The 15931-nt window shown below is 46.9% G+C and overlaps 1 protein-coding gene across 1 annotated transcript; it reads left to right on the top strand.

Moving 5' to 3' along the window:
• The first annotated feature begins 60 nt into the window (after positions 1–60).
• Positions 61–15106, top strand: prkd4 (protein kinase D4). The gene is made up of 19 exons (XM_056575980.1): positions 61–208; positions 326–564; positions 4363–4495; positions 5527–5658; positions 6415–6569; positions 6914–7109; positions 7350–7433; positions 7845–8001; positions 8628–8751; positions 8927–9004; positions 9754–10021; positions 10336–10358; positions 10451–10523; positions 11259–11365; positions 11656–11817; positions 12100–12198; positions 12525–12792; positions 13461–13546; positions 14305–15106. The coding sequence occupies exons 2-19, from the start codon at positions 337–339 to the stop codon at positions 14467–14469; spliced, it is 2538 nt and encodes an 845-aa protein (XP_056431955.1). The 5' UTR covers positions 61–208; positions 326–336; the 3' UTR covers positions 14470–15106.
• Positions 15107–15931: the final 825 nt, after the last annotated feature.

The raw sequence follows: 15931 nt of genomic DNA, 5'->3' as shown, positions 1-15931 counted from the left end.
TCCTGTCTCGCATTGTCACACACATCGAGTGGCGTGCGCTGAAACCAGAGTCACCAGAGTTCATATCCGAGCACAATCGCAGGAGAGCAGAGAATGGCAGATCACAGCCGGTTCCCTGGTCCGTAGCGTTTACATGTGTATGTCTACACACACACACACACACACAGGCGCACACCGACCTCCCTGGAGAAGATACTACTGCCAATCGGTACGTGCCATCCATTCCATTCAACACTCTTCACAACAGCAACCACAGCGCCACATTGTTGTCACTCTACATCAGATGAAACTTCTTCATACCCGTGGTGTTGTTTTTTAATCCTAGGTGACATCGCCATGACGACCTTGAACCCCACGGCCCCTGAGAGCCCCGGTGGCCCCGCCGTGGCCCGCTCCCCGCCCGCTCCCCCGGCGGGGCCGGTGGGGGGGGCGGTGTGGGAGACGGAGGGGCCGGTGTTGGTGCAGTTCCAGCTGGGTCTCTCCAGAGAGGTGGTGCGCGTTGCCGGGGGAAACGTCAGCTACCGCCACGCCAAGAGGCTGGCCATGGAGATCATCGCCCGCAAGGTCAGCATGACACACATTGTGGTTTGATGAGCTTGTCGTGCGGGAGACTGAAGCCTTAAGAAACCTGGTCGGAATTGGGGGTTCCTAAACATGTGTGTGAACGAATGGATGTGGATGGGGGTCACGACAGGGGATTTCTGTTGTCCACAGCATCACCTACATATAGATATTGATTCAATTTGTCAAGGAGTCCGCTTGTATTGATTGTTGTACGAATTGCTCTATGTGCAACCGACATAATACCAGGAATTAAATTCATGAAGTCATGTTTTCACCATTATAAACCAAAAAGCTTGAAGGATGTGACCGTGCCAGGCTTTTTTATTATACAATTTGTAGGTCGCGAGGATCAGATCGATTTTTAAACCCAAAATACATCTTATGTGGTCGGACACAATGTTGTGGTCATTGGGTCACACAGGAAGTGCAATGGCGCCTCAGAATGTCTCACTAGGATCACGAGGAGAGTTTCCCTAGTCATTTTTCAGACGAATATAAACTTTTGATACCCCTACTTCAAGGCGTCTTTTAGATTGACACTTTCTTACCAAAAGATTACACTTTATTGGAAATGACTGTGTGCGGGTGTGCTTGAATGTTGTGATGGGTGTGCTCATTGTATGCAAGATAATACCTGGAGGTGTGCAAAACCGCATATGGAATGACACTTATTTATACACGTGATATATATTATCCCGACCCTTAGTCACAACATTAGGGCTTCATTTTTCTGCACACAGAATAATTATTGAATGTTATAATCTACCATTTGTTTTTAACGTTTTCTTGAAAAAATATCCTTATTTGTTTTAATATCGTGGCACATCATCCACCATCAGACACCACAAACTGCGATGAACAACCATGCAATCGATACTTCCTAAGCCCCACATGATAAGCTCTGATTCAGTCCTACTTCCATGGTGCTAACAGGCTTTTCCCTATGCACAGGGCCTCAAGGTTTGGCCTTATGAGCACTATTCCCTTTACATAGGAAATCAAAATGAAGGGGTGTTCTGTACGTTTTAGTTTTAATGAACTGATTCCAAATGGTGATCTTTGGTGGAGTTCATCCCGTTGTGTGCCACTTTATCGTATGCCCGCGTGACTTTTAGAGATTGTTTTAAAAAAAACTTTTTTTAGAGATAAGTCGTAGTAATCGTGATGAGACGTGTTGACATTAACAACAGAGTGGGTTGAAAAATTACAAGAATTTATAAGAAAAATATTTTTGAGTCGAGAACAGTCATGATAAGAGATTATGAGGAAGTTAATTGCTGTAGGAAAGAATACACAATTACAATTTTATTATCTCTTTCACAACAAATGACACCTAATAGGCCCATGCACACACAATTGTGGAAATCAACCCTACTTCAAGTCTAAAGAACAAATCCATTTTTGTAAATCTAAGAGTCTGTTCAACATGACTGTTTTTCTCAAGCCATTTTCAGGCTTTAAGGTCAACCACCCTTGTGTGTATGTGTTTGTTTGAAACGCTCCAAATTAAAGTATCTTCTATCTAGAGAATACAGGCACATAATTTCTGAGCAGGTATAGGGAGTTTAGCGCATCTTGTTCAAGGATAGTGTGTGTGTGTGTGTGTGTGTGTGTGTGTGTGTGTGTGTGTGTGTGTGTGTGTGTGTGTGTGTGTGTGTGTGTGTGTGTGTGTGTGTGTGTGTGTGTGTGTGTGTGTGTGTGATCATGTATAGCAAGAGACTTGATACTTGGTTTACATGCTGCGACTGAATTCAGTGTGCAACTGCTTGACCAAATGATTGGACCCATGGAACTAAATCAGTGTAACGGCCCTTTAATTCACATAAACACGCTGCGGCACAGAAATGTCTGTCATCAAATTAGTGTCAAGTAAAGGTGAATATAACGTGTCAGTATGATTCAAAAACATAAAGCCATGGTTCGAACATGAAATGAAATCAGCCCACCTACACAACGAGTGTCGGCGGAGTTCTACTATTTTAAGATAAATACAACCTGGTTATATAATATTGTGTCTATTACAAATACATATTCCCATAGGGTCCCAGCTATCTCACACACACACACACACACACACACACACACACACACACACACACACACACACACACACACACACACACACACACACACACACACACACACACACACACACACACACACACACACACACACACACTGCATAAAGGACATTGTGTGCTTGTGTCATTTGATTACGTTACAGCCCAGAATCGGTTTAGTGAAGATGTTAGACGTGTAGATATGCATCTTTTATGCTTGTGTGTGTGTGTGTGTGTGTGTGTGTGTGTGTGTGTGTGTGTGTGTGTGTGTGTGTGTGTGTGTGTGTGTGTGTGTGTGTGTCTGTGTGTGTGTGTGTGTGTGTGTGTGTGTGTCTGTGTGTGTGTGTGTGTGTGTGTCCCAGTTCAGACGTGGTCTCTGAGTAGGACTGGTCTGCTGATCTTACTGGGCCTGCAGCTTAGTTCACATCCGCCGGCACCTACACCTCACTTTCCAACCACACGCTAAGATGAACACACAGACACACACACACACCCACACACACACACACTTACATACACATATAGAGACTGTGCTGCGCTTTCCTTTGATCGTTGGATTTCCAGGCAGCCGCACAAGAGGTCTTCGAAGCGTCTCATTGTCGGGGGGTGTGGTGTGTGTGTGTGTGTGTGTGTGTGTGTGTGTGTGTGTGTGTGTGTGTGTGTGTGTGTGTGTGTGTGTGTGTGTGTGTGTGTGTGTGTGTGTGTGTGTGTGTGTGTGTGTGTGTGTGTGTGTGGAGGGGGGGAGGGGGGGGAGGTGCGTGGTAGGTGATGAACCCGTCTTACTGCAGCAAAACACAGACAGCCAGACTGACTTCAAATACTTCAATACCCTCGACAGAACAGAGTGCTGCATCTGGCTGACTGATCTGAGGTCATATCTTAGAGCCGATCAGACCTGACCTGAGCTCCAACCCTCTCCGCCTCAACCCAGAGCAGTTGAACACACACACACACACACACACACACACACACACACACACACACACACACACACACACACACACACACACACACACACACACACACACACACACACACACACACACACACCGCTGTGACATTTAGATCTGAAGGAACGGTCACCATCATCTTTTTGTGATATGTCACACCTCTTTTTACTGGCATTGGGGTATAAAAGGTTAGGTTACAAATGTTATTAGGTCGACCATATACATGCATGGTTCATCATCACTTTTATTTATCGGGTTACTGCTTTCTTTCTTTTTTTACTTTCTTTGCTCTCTCTCTTTTAAAAGGGGGACTGTCACATTCTGCTACTTTCTACTATAAGCGAGGACCAATTAATACGCGTCTTGTGAAGAATCATAGTCCGAAACATCTACTCGGTTACTCTGAAAGGGTTGGGCCATGGACTCAGCTTTAAGCAGTCAGACCAATGGTGGATGGTACTGCTGCCATAGTAACTAGGTAACTAGTTACCTAGTTAGGTAACCCTGTGAGGCAGCAAGCCGCTGCTCCTAGCTCCAAGGATGGGTTTAATGCAGAGGAGGAACTTCCCCAAAGGGATTCATTCAACTTTTTCAACAAATGTGTTTGGCGAAAGTTACACAAATGGCCCTACGTTTCTGCGATAACAAACTGTGTGTGTGTGTGTGTGTGTGTGTGTGTGTGTGTGTGTGTGTGTGTGTGTGTGTGTGTGTGTGTGTGTGTGTGTGTGTGTGTGTGTGTGTGTGTGTGTGTGTGTGTGTGTGTGTGTGTGTGTGTGTGTGTGTCCCAGGCCCCCTACTGCAGCGTGGTGGGCCCGGGGGAGAGGATCCTGCTGTTCAGACACCAGCAGCAGCAGGGTCTGCAGCGCCTGGCCCAGAGCGACGAGCTGCAGAACGGAGACCTCATCGAGGTCATCATCGCAGGTCAGCCCTGCACTGGGATCCACGAGTTCTCTATGATAGGGCTGTACCTCTCGTTAACTAATCCATGGATCTTAGTCACTTGTTAACCATCTCCTGAGTTAGAGGCTAGACCCAAGAGAGCTCTGTCCAGGATCTCATTTAGAAACCTCAGTCAACCTTACTAGGTTTCATTCTTCGCTATCAGTCGGGGTAAGAGCCCTAACTTCCCTGGGACTCCTTCGTAGGATGATTATTTTGTGCACAATCCAGTATTGAGTTTCACCCCGATGGTAAAGATGGGCGGTTTCTTAGTTCTTGTTTTTTGGGGTAGGTATACTTTAGCAAAGGCGGTTTAGCACAGGAGGAACCTGAAATGTCTTAAGTCCAAGTCCTTTGGAGACTGGATATATTTATTTCAGTAACGGGTCAAATCCAAAAAGAATAACCTTACAGAAAAGTTAGAAAAATTAAAAAACAATCTGATGGTCATCTTCTGATGAAGGGAGCTGCCCTCTTGGGTCCTGTTTCCTTTGTCCTCGTTCCTGATCTTCCTTGATTTCCTCCTACACCCCCCCCCCCCCCCACCCCCCCCCCCCCCCCCCCCCCGGACCGTATCCCCATCGGTTATAAGGAAGAGCTAGTAGGCATGTCTTCAGTTGTGTTAGCCAGTTTTCTTGTTTTGGTTAGACTGGTTGAATGAGTTGCTCCTCTACTGCCCCCCCTGTCTACTGTGGAAGCCCCCCAGCAGCAGGGGCACCCTCAGTGATGTCATCCTTTGTTACCGCTTCATGCTAAATACATTTAAACAGTGTCACAACACGCAAAGTCTTTATGGGCTGAAACCACTCACTAAGAAGAGGTTACAATGTTTTAGGAAATAGGATATAGCATAGAGGACGGTGATAGTGTGATGACATGAGTGTGTCGTACAAAACCATAATTCACTTTTTGCGTAACAGTTTTAAAGGGGGTCCATCAAATCTCAACCCCCTCACATCTGCGTGAGCGGCCGCGTTCCAACCGTCCTTCTGCTCTCTGTGTCTCTCCCTCAGAGTCGGCCGGCGTGACGGAGATGAAGGTCCGCCCCCACTCTCTGGCGGTGCACTCGTACCGCTCCCCCACCTTCTGCCACCACTGTGGGGAGATGCTGTGGGGGCTGGTCCGCCAGGGCCTGAGATGTGAAGGTAGGGGGGGCGGGAGGGACGCCATGAGGGGTGGGGTGGTGGGGTTTGATGGGATGATGATGATGGTGGTGGTGGTGGTCGTTTTGGATGGTGATGGTGGGGCTTTATGTGATGGTGGTGGTGGTGGTTGTGATGGTGATGATGATGGTGATGGTGGTGGTGGTTGTGATGATGATGGTGGTGGTGGTTGTGATGATGATGGTGGTGGTGGTGGTGGTGGTGGTGGTGGTGGTGGTGGTGGTGGTGGTTGTGATGATGATGATGGTGTTGGTGATAATGATGATGATGATGGTGGTGGTGGTGGTTGTGATGATGATGATGATGGTGGTGGTGGTGGCTCGGATGATGATGATGATGATGATGATGATGGTGGTGGTGGTGGCTGTGATGGTGGTGAGGATGATGATGGTGGTGTTGAGGATGAAGTTGGTGGTGGTGCTGAGGATGAGGATGATAGTGTGGGTGGTGATAATTATCTTCCTTGATCCTCCCCCCTACATTTCACCTCCTTACCTCCACCCCCCCCCCCCCCCCCCCCCTGACCGTATCCCCATCTGTTATAGGGAAGACCTAGTAGGCGTGTTCTCAGTTTTATTGCCCTCTTAATACAATAGTCCGCTTTTTTGGTCACACTAGTTAAAAAGTTGCTACTTTGCCTGAACCCCACTTGATACTAATTTCTACATCTAACCTTTCCTTCTTTACCACTGTCTTTCATTCTCTCTCCCTCCCCCTCCATCCCTCTCTCTCTGGCAGGCTGTGGGCTGGACTTCCACAAGCGCTGTGCCTTCATGCTGCCCAACGACTGCAGCCACACCAAGCGTCACATCGCTGCCAGCCTCTCCCTGTTCCCGCCCCGGAGACCCAGGGCGCCCTCCCTCTCCTCGCAGACAGGGGGCAGTCTAGAGGAGGTAGGAACCCCAAACGTACAGAATATATGGCTGCATAGAAAGCACAGGTGTCACGCCTCACACTAATTGCTCTGTTAATGTACCCGGCTACAATTTAGTAAGATAAGTCTGCTATCTGTACCCTGGTATTTATAGGTAGCAGAGCCATAACACTGTGAAACTGTTCAATGCTAGGAGTGCTTATGTATTCATGAGCCCTGTTCTTGTTGTGGTTCTTGTTACATTTTTATATATTTTACATCATATGTATATATTTTTTAGATTTCTCCTTTGGTTGTGAAAACCAAAGGACGTGTTTACACAGCAGCTCTCAACCTCCCCCCCCCCACCCCCCCCCCATCCAGATCAGCCTATCCAAGCCCAACTCGCGGCCGGCCTCGTGGGCGGAGCCTCCGATGTGGCTGGGGGTGGGCTACGGCGACGTGGTGAAGACCAAGGTCCCTCACACCTTCCACATCCACAGCTACACCAAGCCCACCGTCTGCCAGTACTGCCACCGGCTGCTCAAGGGCCTCTTCCGACAGGGGCTGCAGTGCACAGGTGAGACAGCAGGGGGCAGCGTTTATCTCCAACGCTTCGTGTCCATCGGGCTGGGGATTTAATATTTGTTACAGATTAGGTCCTAAATATGGTTAAAAAAAACGCCCAAAAAGTTATTATTGATAAAGATAATTACTTATGGAGCGATTTTCTAAAACATTTATTGACTTAAATCAGGGGACTGATTCAAAAGCAGTCCAAAAAGTTATTATTATTGTTTCCCCCCCCCCCCCTCCCCAGACTGCAGGTTTAACTGCCACAGACGCTGTGAGCTGCTGGTCCCTCGAGACTGTCCTGGGGATAGGAGAGGCAGCTCTGAACAAGGTGACCGTGCAACGCCACACAATGCAGTGTAATGCAGGGCAGTAGCGTGCAGTTCAGGACAGTACAGTATAGTGCATTGCAGTTCAGTGCAGTGCATTGCAATAAAAAGTAATACATTATAATACAAAACGATATGATACAATAAAACACAATTCAAAACATATAGTACAAGAGGATACTAAAAAATACACTACTATACAAAATAGAACCATAAAATGTTATAACATACAATACAATGCGACACAAAACAATACACTTGCTTTACTTGTCCCAAACTGAGCTTATAGTGAAACAGTTCTTCTCATCATATGTCACTTTAAAGTTCAGTTAGGTGGTGTGCATCAGTTAACGTCTAATGATGGAATACAGTCATCAACAAATGCCTTCCTGTGTATGCTGTCATCTCCTCAGACTCCACAGCCAATCACAGCGGCAAAGAGGAGAGCGAGGACACAGAGTCGGACCTCGTTAGTATGACATCACTGGACAGCAGTGATGAGGAGACGCATGCTGATGAAGACCCATTGGCTGACAGCCAGGCAGCTTTGCTCCAGCAACCACCAATCGGGTGGGGGTGCAACTATTGCTTTCTCCATTGGGGATTCAAAGCAGTTCAAATGATTATTTGTCTATTATTATTGTTTCCTCTCTTTAAAGATTCCCTTTTTAAATTTGACATTTTTGTCATAAGATTTAGGAATTGGGTGTAAGGATGGGTTTAGCTAGAGTTTATCTTATTATGCCCATAGTTTTCATTATTTGGAACAATCATCTCAGCACAAAGTGTACACTTGTCGTCAGTTACCGTGATGTTTGATTTGAAGACTAGAGGTCTTTAGTGATAGCTCTATATTTTCTCATATAACAAGGTATCATTTGCTTTATTTTGTCTATAGTATTTACAAAAAAATGAAATGTCAAAGAATGCCAGATGTTTCTTTGAAAAGCAGTTTCTTTACTGTTTATTAATGTAGCATTAATATCATCTGTTCAAATTGCCAGTCATCAGGTATCGTACCAACGATACCTGTTGCATTTCCCACAATGCAACAACAAACAGTGAGATAGTTGAAGGCTGACAGAAAAGTTGTGATACCTATTTTGGGGGGAATATGCCTTAGGGTTGTCAGATCAAATGGTGGCCTGGTGGGGGTATGTGACAGGTTGTAATGTGGTTGTTTGTTGCGGTTGTAGTCCGTGTTTCAGCAGCTTCATCCCCCTGATGAGGGTAGTGCAGTCTGTGCACCATGCTAAGAGGAGAGCTAGCTGTGTGCTGAGGGAGGGGTGGCTGCTGCACCACACTCACATCGACACGCTGGTGAGGACACGCGCATGCACACGCAAACACACACATATACATTCACACACACACACACACACACACACACACACACACACACACACACACACACACACACACACACACACACACACACACACACACACACACACACACACACACTTAATTGTGTATTTTTCTGAATGTGTCCCAGAGAAAACGTCACTACTGGGTGTTGGACTGGAAGAGCATCACTCTGTACCAGAACGAAGGCAGCAGCAAGTTCTACAAGGTACTGTGCAGACCAGTGCTCTTGTTGCTGTGTCGATAACTTACTCACGGCTTCATTGTAGCTCTCCCCTGTTGACACCTAGTGGCCAAATCGAGTTAACCCACCCATCGTTCCCACGTTCTACTACAAAAACATACAACTTTACATAAGAGATTAGTTATAATATTAACTATATTTATATTTACTTAATAATTAGATTGCTTTTAATTGGGTGCAAATAAGTTTTTGTGGTAACTGATGATATAAAATAAGTTAGAATTAGTGTTTTTTATTCCCCTTCATTCATCATCCTCTTCCACTCCCTACCTGCTCCTCCTCCTCCTGCACCTCATCCTCCTGCACCTCATCCTCCTCATCCTCTACCCCCTCCTCCTCCTCCTCCTCCTCCTCCTCCTCTACCTCCTCCTCCTCCTCCTCCTCCTCCTCTACCTCCTCCTCCTCTACCTCCTTCTCCTCCTCCTCCTCCTCCTCCTCCTCCTCTTCCTCCTCCGCTACCTCCTCCTCCTCCTCCTCCTCCGCTACCTCCTCCTCCTTCTCCTCCTCCTTCTCCTCCTCCTCCTCCTCCTCCTCCTCCTCCTCCTCCTCCTCCTCTACCCCCTCCTCCTCCTCCTCCTCCTCCTCCTCCTCCGCTACCTCCTCCTCCTCCTCCTCTACCTCCTCCTCCTCCTCCTCTACCTCCTCCTCCTCCTCCTCCTCCTCCTCCTCCTCCTCTACCTCCTCCTCCTCCTCCTCCTTCCCCCCCTCCCCAGGAGATCCCTCTCTCGGAGGTGCTGCAGGTCCGGGGCCCCACGGAGCTCTCGGTGGCCGCGTTGCCGGGCAACCGGCCCCACTCGCTGGAGGTGGTGACGGGCCCGGTGGTGTACTGCGTGCAGGTGCAGAAGGACGCCCAGGCCTGGGAGCGGGACCTGCGGCGGGCCCTCATGCCCATGCTGTGCAGCGGCGACGGGGCCATGGTCGAACGGGCCAACCAGGGGGGAGCTGGTGGTGGTGGAAAGGCCCCAGGAGTGGGGGGCCGAGGTACGGAATTAAATGTGCACTGGATCAGTCGTGCCCAAAGTGTCTAGTGGTTGGTCTAAAGCGTATTGGTCGTGACTGGTGTGATCTGGGGTTGAATCTACCTCGGAAAGTGCATGGATTTTGAAAGAGGATTATAGTTGTATTAATTTGATGCTCTTTATCAGATCTATGTTCATGAGCCCATCTATCTCTGTACTGTGCTGACTTTATGATATTTTTTTGACCACCATTGAAATATATTCAGGATCATCTGAAGATGATTATACTTGATTGATCTTTAAGTAACTTTATTAACTGCTGTTTTTCTTCTACAGGCCTGCACAGAGAAGCGAGTGCAGTAAGTAGTGCTGCATATTAACACTCAAATGACCGTTATCCTCATTGTTATCATCAGCCCCATGTATGACTGCTGTGTGTTGTGTTCTTCAGGACATCAGCCTCGTGTACCAGATCATAACGGACGAGATGCTGGGCTCAGGCCAGTTCGGCGTCGTGTTCTCAGGTAATGCCGGACTCTCATTGGCCCTCTGCATAGAGCTGTCATCACAGCTCAAACACAGCTGTCGCTCATAACACTAACTTTGGGTCAGCTACTTTAATGTGACAGGGGCATGGGTAGCAGTCTGAGCTAGTGAAGATGAATCCACCACCGTGCCCCCGGTACATGAAGGATGTCTAAGTGATTAGTGTTATGAGCCACACCTGTGTTCAGCCCATGATGACACATCTGTGTAAAGGCTCTATCGTAGGGCTGCTTGGTTATGGAAAAAAATCATAACCACGATTATTTTTTTGTTTAATATTGAAATCATGATTATTCAAAGGATTATTTCTGAGTTTGCAAACATGATGCATTTATTCAGCTTTTATTCTCTCCAAAAAAACACTTTGTTACTGAGAACTTTGAAATTTCCCCTTAAAAATATACAAAATAGAAAATGTTCAAATCGAATATAATGTACAAATATGTAACCAGTTGTTCTATGATTTCTATACAATATCTAATAATAAAAAGAAAAGAAAAAGTTTCTACTCGATTAATTTAGTTTGGAGATAATTTGAACGAAAAATCGAAATCCCGATCAAAATCAGATTAATTGCATAGCCCTAGTCTATCGGCCCAGCCCCTTCAGATGCTAACGTGGAACGCTAATGCCGAGGCTCCTCCAGTCTGCCGACTGGCCCTACCGTGCTGCTTGTTGAATTCTACTTCCTGTCCCCGCTGCGTCCCTCCCAGGTACCCACAGGACGTCGGGCCGCTCGGTGGCCATCAAGGTGATCGACAAGAGACGCTTCCCCTCCCACCAGGAGGGCCAGCTGAAGAACGAAGTCACCATCCTACAGGTACTGCAAATAGTTATTACTGTGCACAGTAAATAGAGCACCAGATATGTGGGCTTCTCTCTCTCTGTGTGTGTGTGTGTGTGTGTGTGTGTGTGTGTGTGTGTGTGTGTGTGTGTGTGTGTGTGTGTGTGTGTGTGTGTGTGTGTGTGTGTGTGTGTGTGTGTGTGTGTGTGTGTGTGTGTGTGTCATGATGAGAGTCATTGATTTTATTTGTGTGTTTGCAAGTGTTCAAACTCATGTGTGTGTGTGTGTGTGTGTGCGTGCTTGTGTGTGTGTTTCCTCCGGCCCAGAACCTGTCCCACCCCGGGGTGGTGCAGATGGAGGCCATGTTTGAGACGGTGGAGCACATCTTCGTGGTGATGGAGAAGCTCCACGGGGACATGCTGGAGATGATCCTGTCCAGTGAGAAGGGCCGCCTCCCCGAGCGCAACACCCGCTTCCTGGTCACCCAGGTCAGCCCCCCCACCCCCCCTCTGGAGGTCACAGATTGACTCCTAGGAGGATTTAAAGTTCAATGTTTGACCTTCACGTTAGTAGTTGGCCGCAGTCACGAATAGCTGCTTGAACCTTAGGCTGACCCAGTCTTCACCCTGTGTGTGTGTGTGTGTGTGTGTGCATGTGTTCATGTGTGCGAATGTGTGTGTATGTGCGTGTGCATGCATATGTGTGCATGTATGTGTGTGTGTGTGTGTGTGTGTGTGTGTGTGTGTGTGTTTGTGCGTGCGTATGTGCAGGTCCTGGAGGCGCTCCGTTACCTGCATCTGAAGCACATCGCCCACTGCGACCTGAAGCCGGAGAACGTCCTGCTGGCCTCCACCGACCCCTTCCCCCTGGTAGACACACACACTATTACGGCTGATGCAGTGCAACACTGTTGTCTACTTTGTTCTTCATGTTAACTAAGGTAGTGGGCTTCTGGTTAACCAAGGTGTTCATTTATACATAATTTGCTAGTTTAAAATAAACTTCTCAATATGCAGACATTAATGAACCATTCATAATCATAAGGGTTAATGTTAGGGGTAGCACTGTGCACTTTGTAGTATTGGTTAGTATCACTACCCCCCTCCTTCACCCCACTTACACCCCGACAACCAGCGAATCCAAACACTACGGTTTAACCCTCCTCTCCCCCCACCCCCCCACCCCCCCACCCCAGGTGAAGCTGTGCGACTTCGGCTTCGCCCGCATCATCGGGGAGAAGTCGTTCCGCCGCTCGGTGGTGGGTACGCCGGCGTACCTGGCCCCCGAGGTGCTGTGCAGCGGCGGCTACAACCGCTCTCTGGACATGTGGTCGGTGGGCGTGGTGGCCTACGTCAGCCTCAGCGGCACCTTCCCCTTCAACGAGGACGAGGACATCGGCCAGCAGATCACCAACGCCTCCTTCATGTACCCCCGCCAGCCCTGGGCCACCATCTCCCTGGAAGGTAGCGCCCGCGGCTAGGTCCCAACAGTTACCATGGCGACCGTAGCTAGGATACACGAACCACAACATTAACCGTGGCGAGCATGGCGACCGTAGCTAGGACACATGGACCACAACAGTAACCATGGTGGCCATAGGTAGGATAAAGTAACTACAACAGTAACCATGGCGGCCGTAACTAGGATGCATGAACTACAACATTACAGCTGTGAACGGAGCAACGACAATTACAGTCAGGGTCGATAGCTGCGTTAGCTATGAAGGTTACCATCCAGAAAGAAAGCATTGACAATAGCTACGATAGTTACTGATATCGCCGATAGCTACGATTACCACCCTATCGATGATAGCGACGATATTGACCATAGCGATGTTAGCTACGATAGCGATGTTAGCTACGATAGTGATGTTAGCTATGATAGTGATGTTAGCTATGATAGCGACCATGTCTAATGCCGACCTTCAGCGTGAGGTTTAAATATGTGTGTGTGTGTGTGTGTGTGTGTGTGTGTGTGTGTGTGTGTGTGTGTGTGTGTGTGTGTGTGTGTGTGTGTGTGTGTGTGTGTGTGTGTGTGTGTGTGTGTGTGTGTGTGCGTGCATAAATACGTAAACAACACCTAAGCCTGTCCTCCCTTCTTTCCTTCCGCCCCTCCCTCCTGGGACCTCCAGCGGTGAGTCTGATCAGCAACCTGCTGCAGGTGTCTGTGAGGAGGAGGTACAGTGTGGGCAAGGCCCTGGGACACCCCTGGCTGCAGGTGAGACACACACACACACACACACACACACACACACACACACACACACACACACACACACACACACACACACACACACACACACACACACACACACACACACACACACACACACACACACACACACACACACACACACACACACACACACACACACACAGAAGTGTAGGTAATCGTAAACTCTAGGCCTCAATCTTTCTAATTTCCCTCTTCTTTTCTATTTAACCGCCAGATGTGATGTTGACATTATAAGCCATTTCAAAAGTAAACCAATTGTGGCATAGATAGAGATGATAGATCAGCCTACCAGCCTGCCGGACTGTACCAGCCTATAGGGTTATCCAGCATTATGCCTCTGGATGGGACTAGACCCACAAGTAGGTCTTAACCCTCCGGGGACTGAAGACAGTGTGAACTACAAATAGAGTCTATATAAAAGGGTGAACAAGAAATAATATTCAAAGATACAAAAAAGTTCCCGTCATCGATAAGTGTGGCTTTAAACCTCTTAATCTCTTAATAATACGGAGAAGGGGTGGGATTAAATAAGTGTGCACTTCTTCCCACTCCTTTTCGAACATGTTGTTATTCCAATCCCTCCGCAAGTGTTTGTCATTAACAAACAAAATCTAATTATGCTTTCTATTTTGTGTAACATGATTATTTTCTGTATGACAATTTCTGTTAGTTTTTTTTACAGGTTCAAAATAAAAATGGCAATCAATCTATCAATCAATATTGCGTCCTCTGTGAACCAGGACTTCCAGCTGTGGTGTGACCTGCGGGCGTTTGAGCAGCGGATGGGAAGCAGGTACCTGACCCACGAGGGTGACGAGGAGCGCTGGCGGCGCTACGCCCAGGAGAGGGCGCTGGTGTTCCCCCCGCAGCTGTGCTGCGATGCGGGCAGCAGCCGCCCCGTCTGACCTGGCGTTATTCGTGGTTATTAAAGTTATTAAAAGGGACATTTTGTATTGGTCATTCTTTCAAGAACAAGGTTGCGTTTGAGTTTGTATTTTTCTTTTTTTTATCTGTTTGGTCTTTTTGTTTTTTTCGAGAGATCTGATTGGTCAAGAAAAAATATTCAGGGGTCCACGTACCGATGTAGTCGCATCTGTCGTTTTTTATTGGTCGTCATGAAAAAAAACGTAAGGGATAACACTGTTGTTTATTTATCGAATAAAACATGAGGTGCCACACTGTTGTTTTTTATTGGTCATCATGAAAAAAAAAAAGGGGGAACACTGTCGTTTTTAATTGGTCGTCATGAAAAATACACTGTTTTTTATCAAATGAGAATAAGGGGTAACACTATTGTTTTTCATTGTTTGTCATGAAAAAACCCATAGGGGCAATTGCTTTGTCGCTAGCTTAGCCACTTTTTAGAGTTTAACACGGTTTTAAACTCAAGAAGTCACGTGACGTCTTAAACTCCATTGCTGTGTGTACTTGTGGTTTAACCTGCAGCTGCGTTTTACCTTGATCTCAATTGCTGTGTTTTCAGAGAAATTCACATCAGACACTAAAGGGCGTATTTTGTGCGTGGAAACTGACGTGGTTTTAGAGGAGACTAAACCAGTTTCAGGATGAAACAAGGCTCCATCATAACCGACACACAGAATTCGTTTTATGAATTATCAATAGGTATACATTTACACTTATTACACCAGATAGGCCTTCAGTACAATACATGCTACAATATAGGAGTTGCTTAAAGTGCCGAACTAAAACTACAAAGAACAGATTAGAATTAAGATACTAATTATTATTAGTATCTTGTATGTAAGAAAATAAATGAACGCACAGAGATTGTACCATTCAACGAAACATAAAAAGGTCAATGCTTAACTAAAATGGTTAGCAATGACAAGTAATGGATTGACGTAGGTGAGGGCAGATTCCAGACTCAGATTTCCAAAAAAAGTAGCCTAGACTATTTCATAATATATGTCAACCTTATTAGCGTTTTTATTTATTATAGTTTTATTATATTAAAGTTCACTTCACATTCCCATTACGTTTTTGTGGGTAATTATAGCACAAAATGCATCCACCATTAAGTTAAGACTGCATCTGCTCGGGTATACTAGAAATCAGAGTACTTCCGGTTTGCAAGAAGTTTAAACCGAGTCAGCTAGGAATCAGCTGATCCTGTACGAGTCATTACACAGCAATCACGTTCAACCTCATGCGCAGCTGCGTGTTAACTCCAAAACCTCAGTTCTATTTCATGTAGGCTACGCCGTCTAGGCTTCACCTTATGGGCTTGTCCCGTGCGCAGTGAAAAATCTCAACTATTCGCCAATCAACGTGGGCATCGCCCACATTTCCCACGGTACCGTGTATATAAGGCGGCGCATACCGCAGCTCATCCTCCCTTTTCTTTCA

Source organism: Gadus chalcogrammus, chromosome 17, assembly GCF_026213295.1.
Source record: "Gadus chalcogrammus isolate NIFS_2021 chromosome 17, NIFS_Gcha_1.0, whole genome shotgun sequence".
In the NCBI taxonomy this organism is placed as follows: domain Eukaryota; kingdom Metazoa; phylum Chordata; class Actinopteri; order Gadiformes; family Gadidae; genus Gadus; species Gadus chalcogrammus.
The sequence above is the reverse complement of the archived record's forward strand: the minus strand, read 5'-3'. Positions and strand labels throughout refer to the sequence as shown.

Coding starts and splice junctions, on each gene's coding strand:
- prkd4 (XM_056575980.1), top strand. CDS start 337: ATGACGACCTTGAACCCCACGGCCCCTGAGAGCCCCGGTGGCCCCGCC. Junction 9,005..9,753: donor GCAGCAGCAAGTTCTACAAG/GTACTGTGCAGA, acceptor CCCCCTCCCCAG/GAGATCCCTCTCTCGGAGGT. Junction 10,022..10,335: donor CCCAGGAGTGGGGGGCCGAG/GTACGGAATTAA, acceptor TTTCTTCTACAG/GCCTGCACAGAGAAGCGAGT.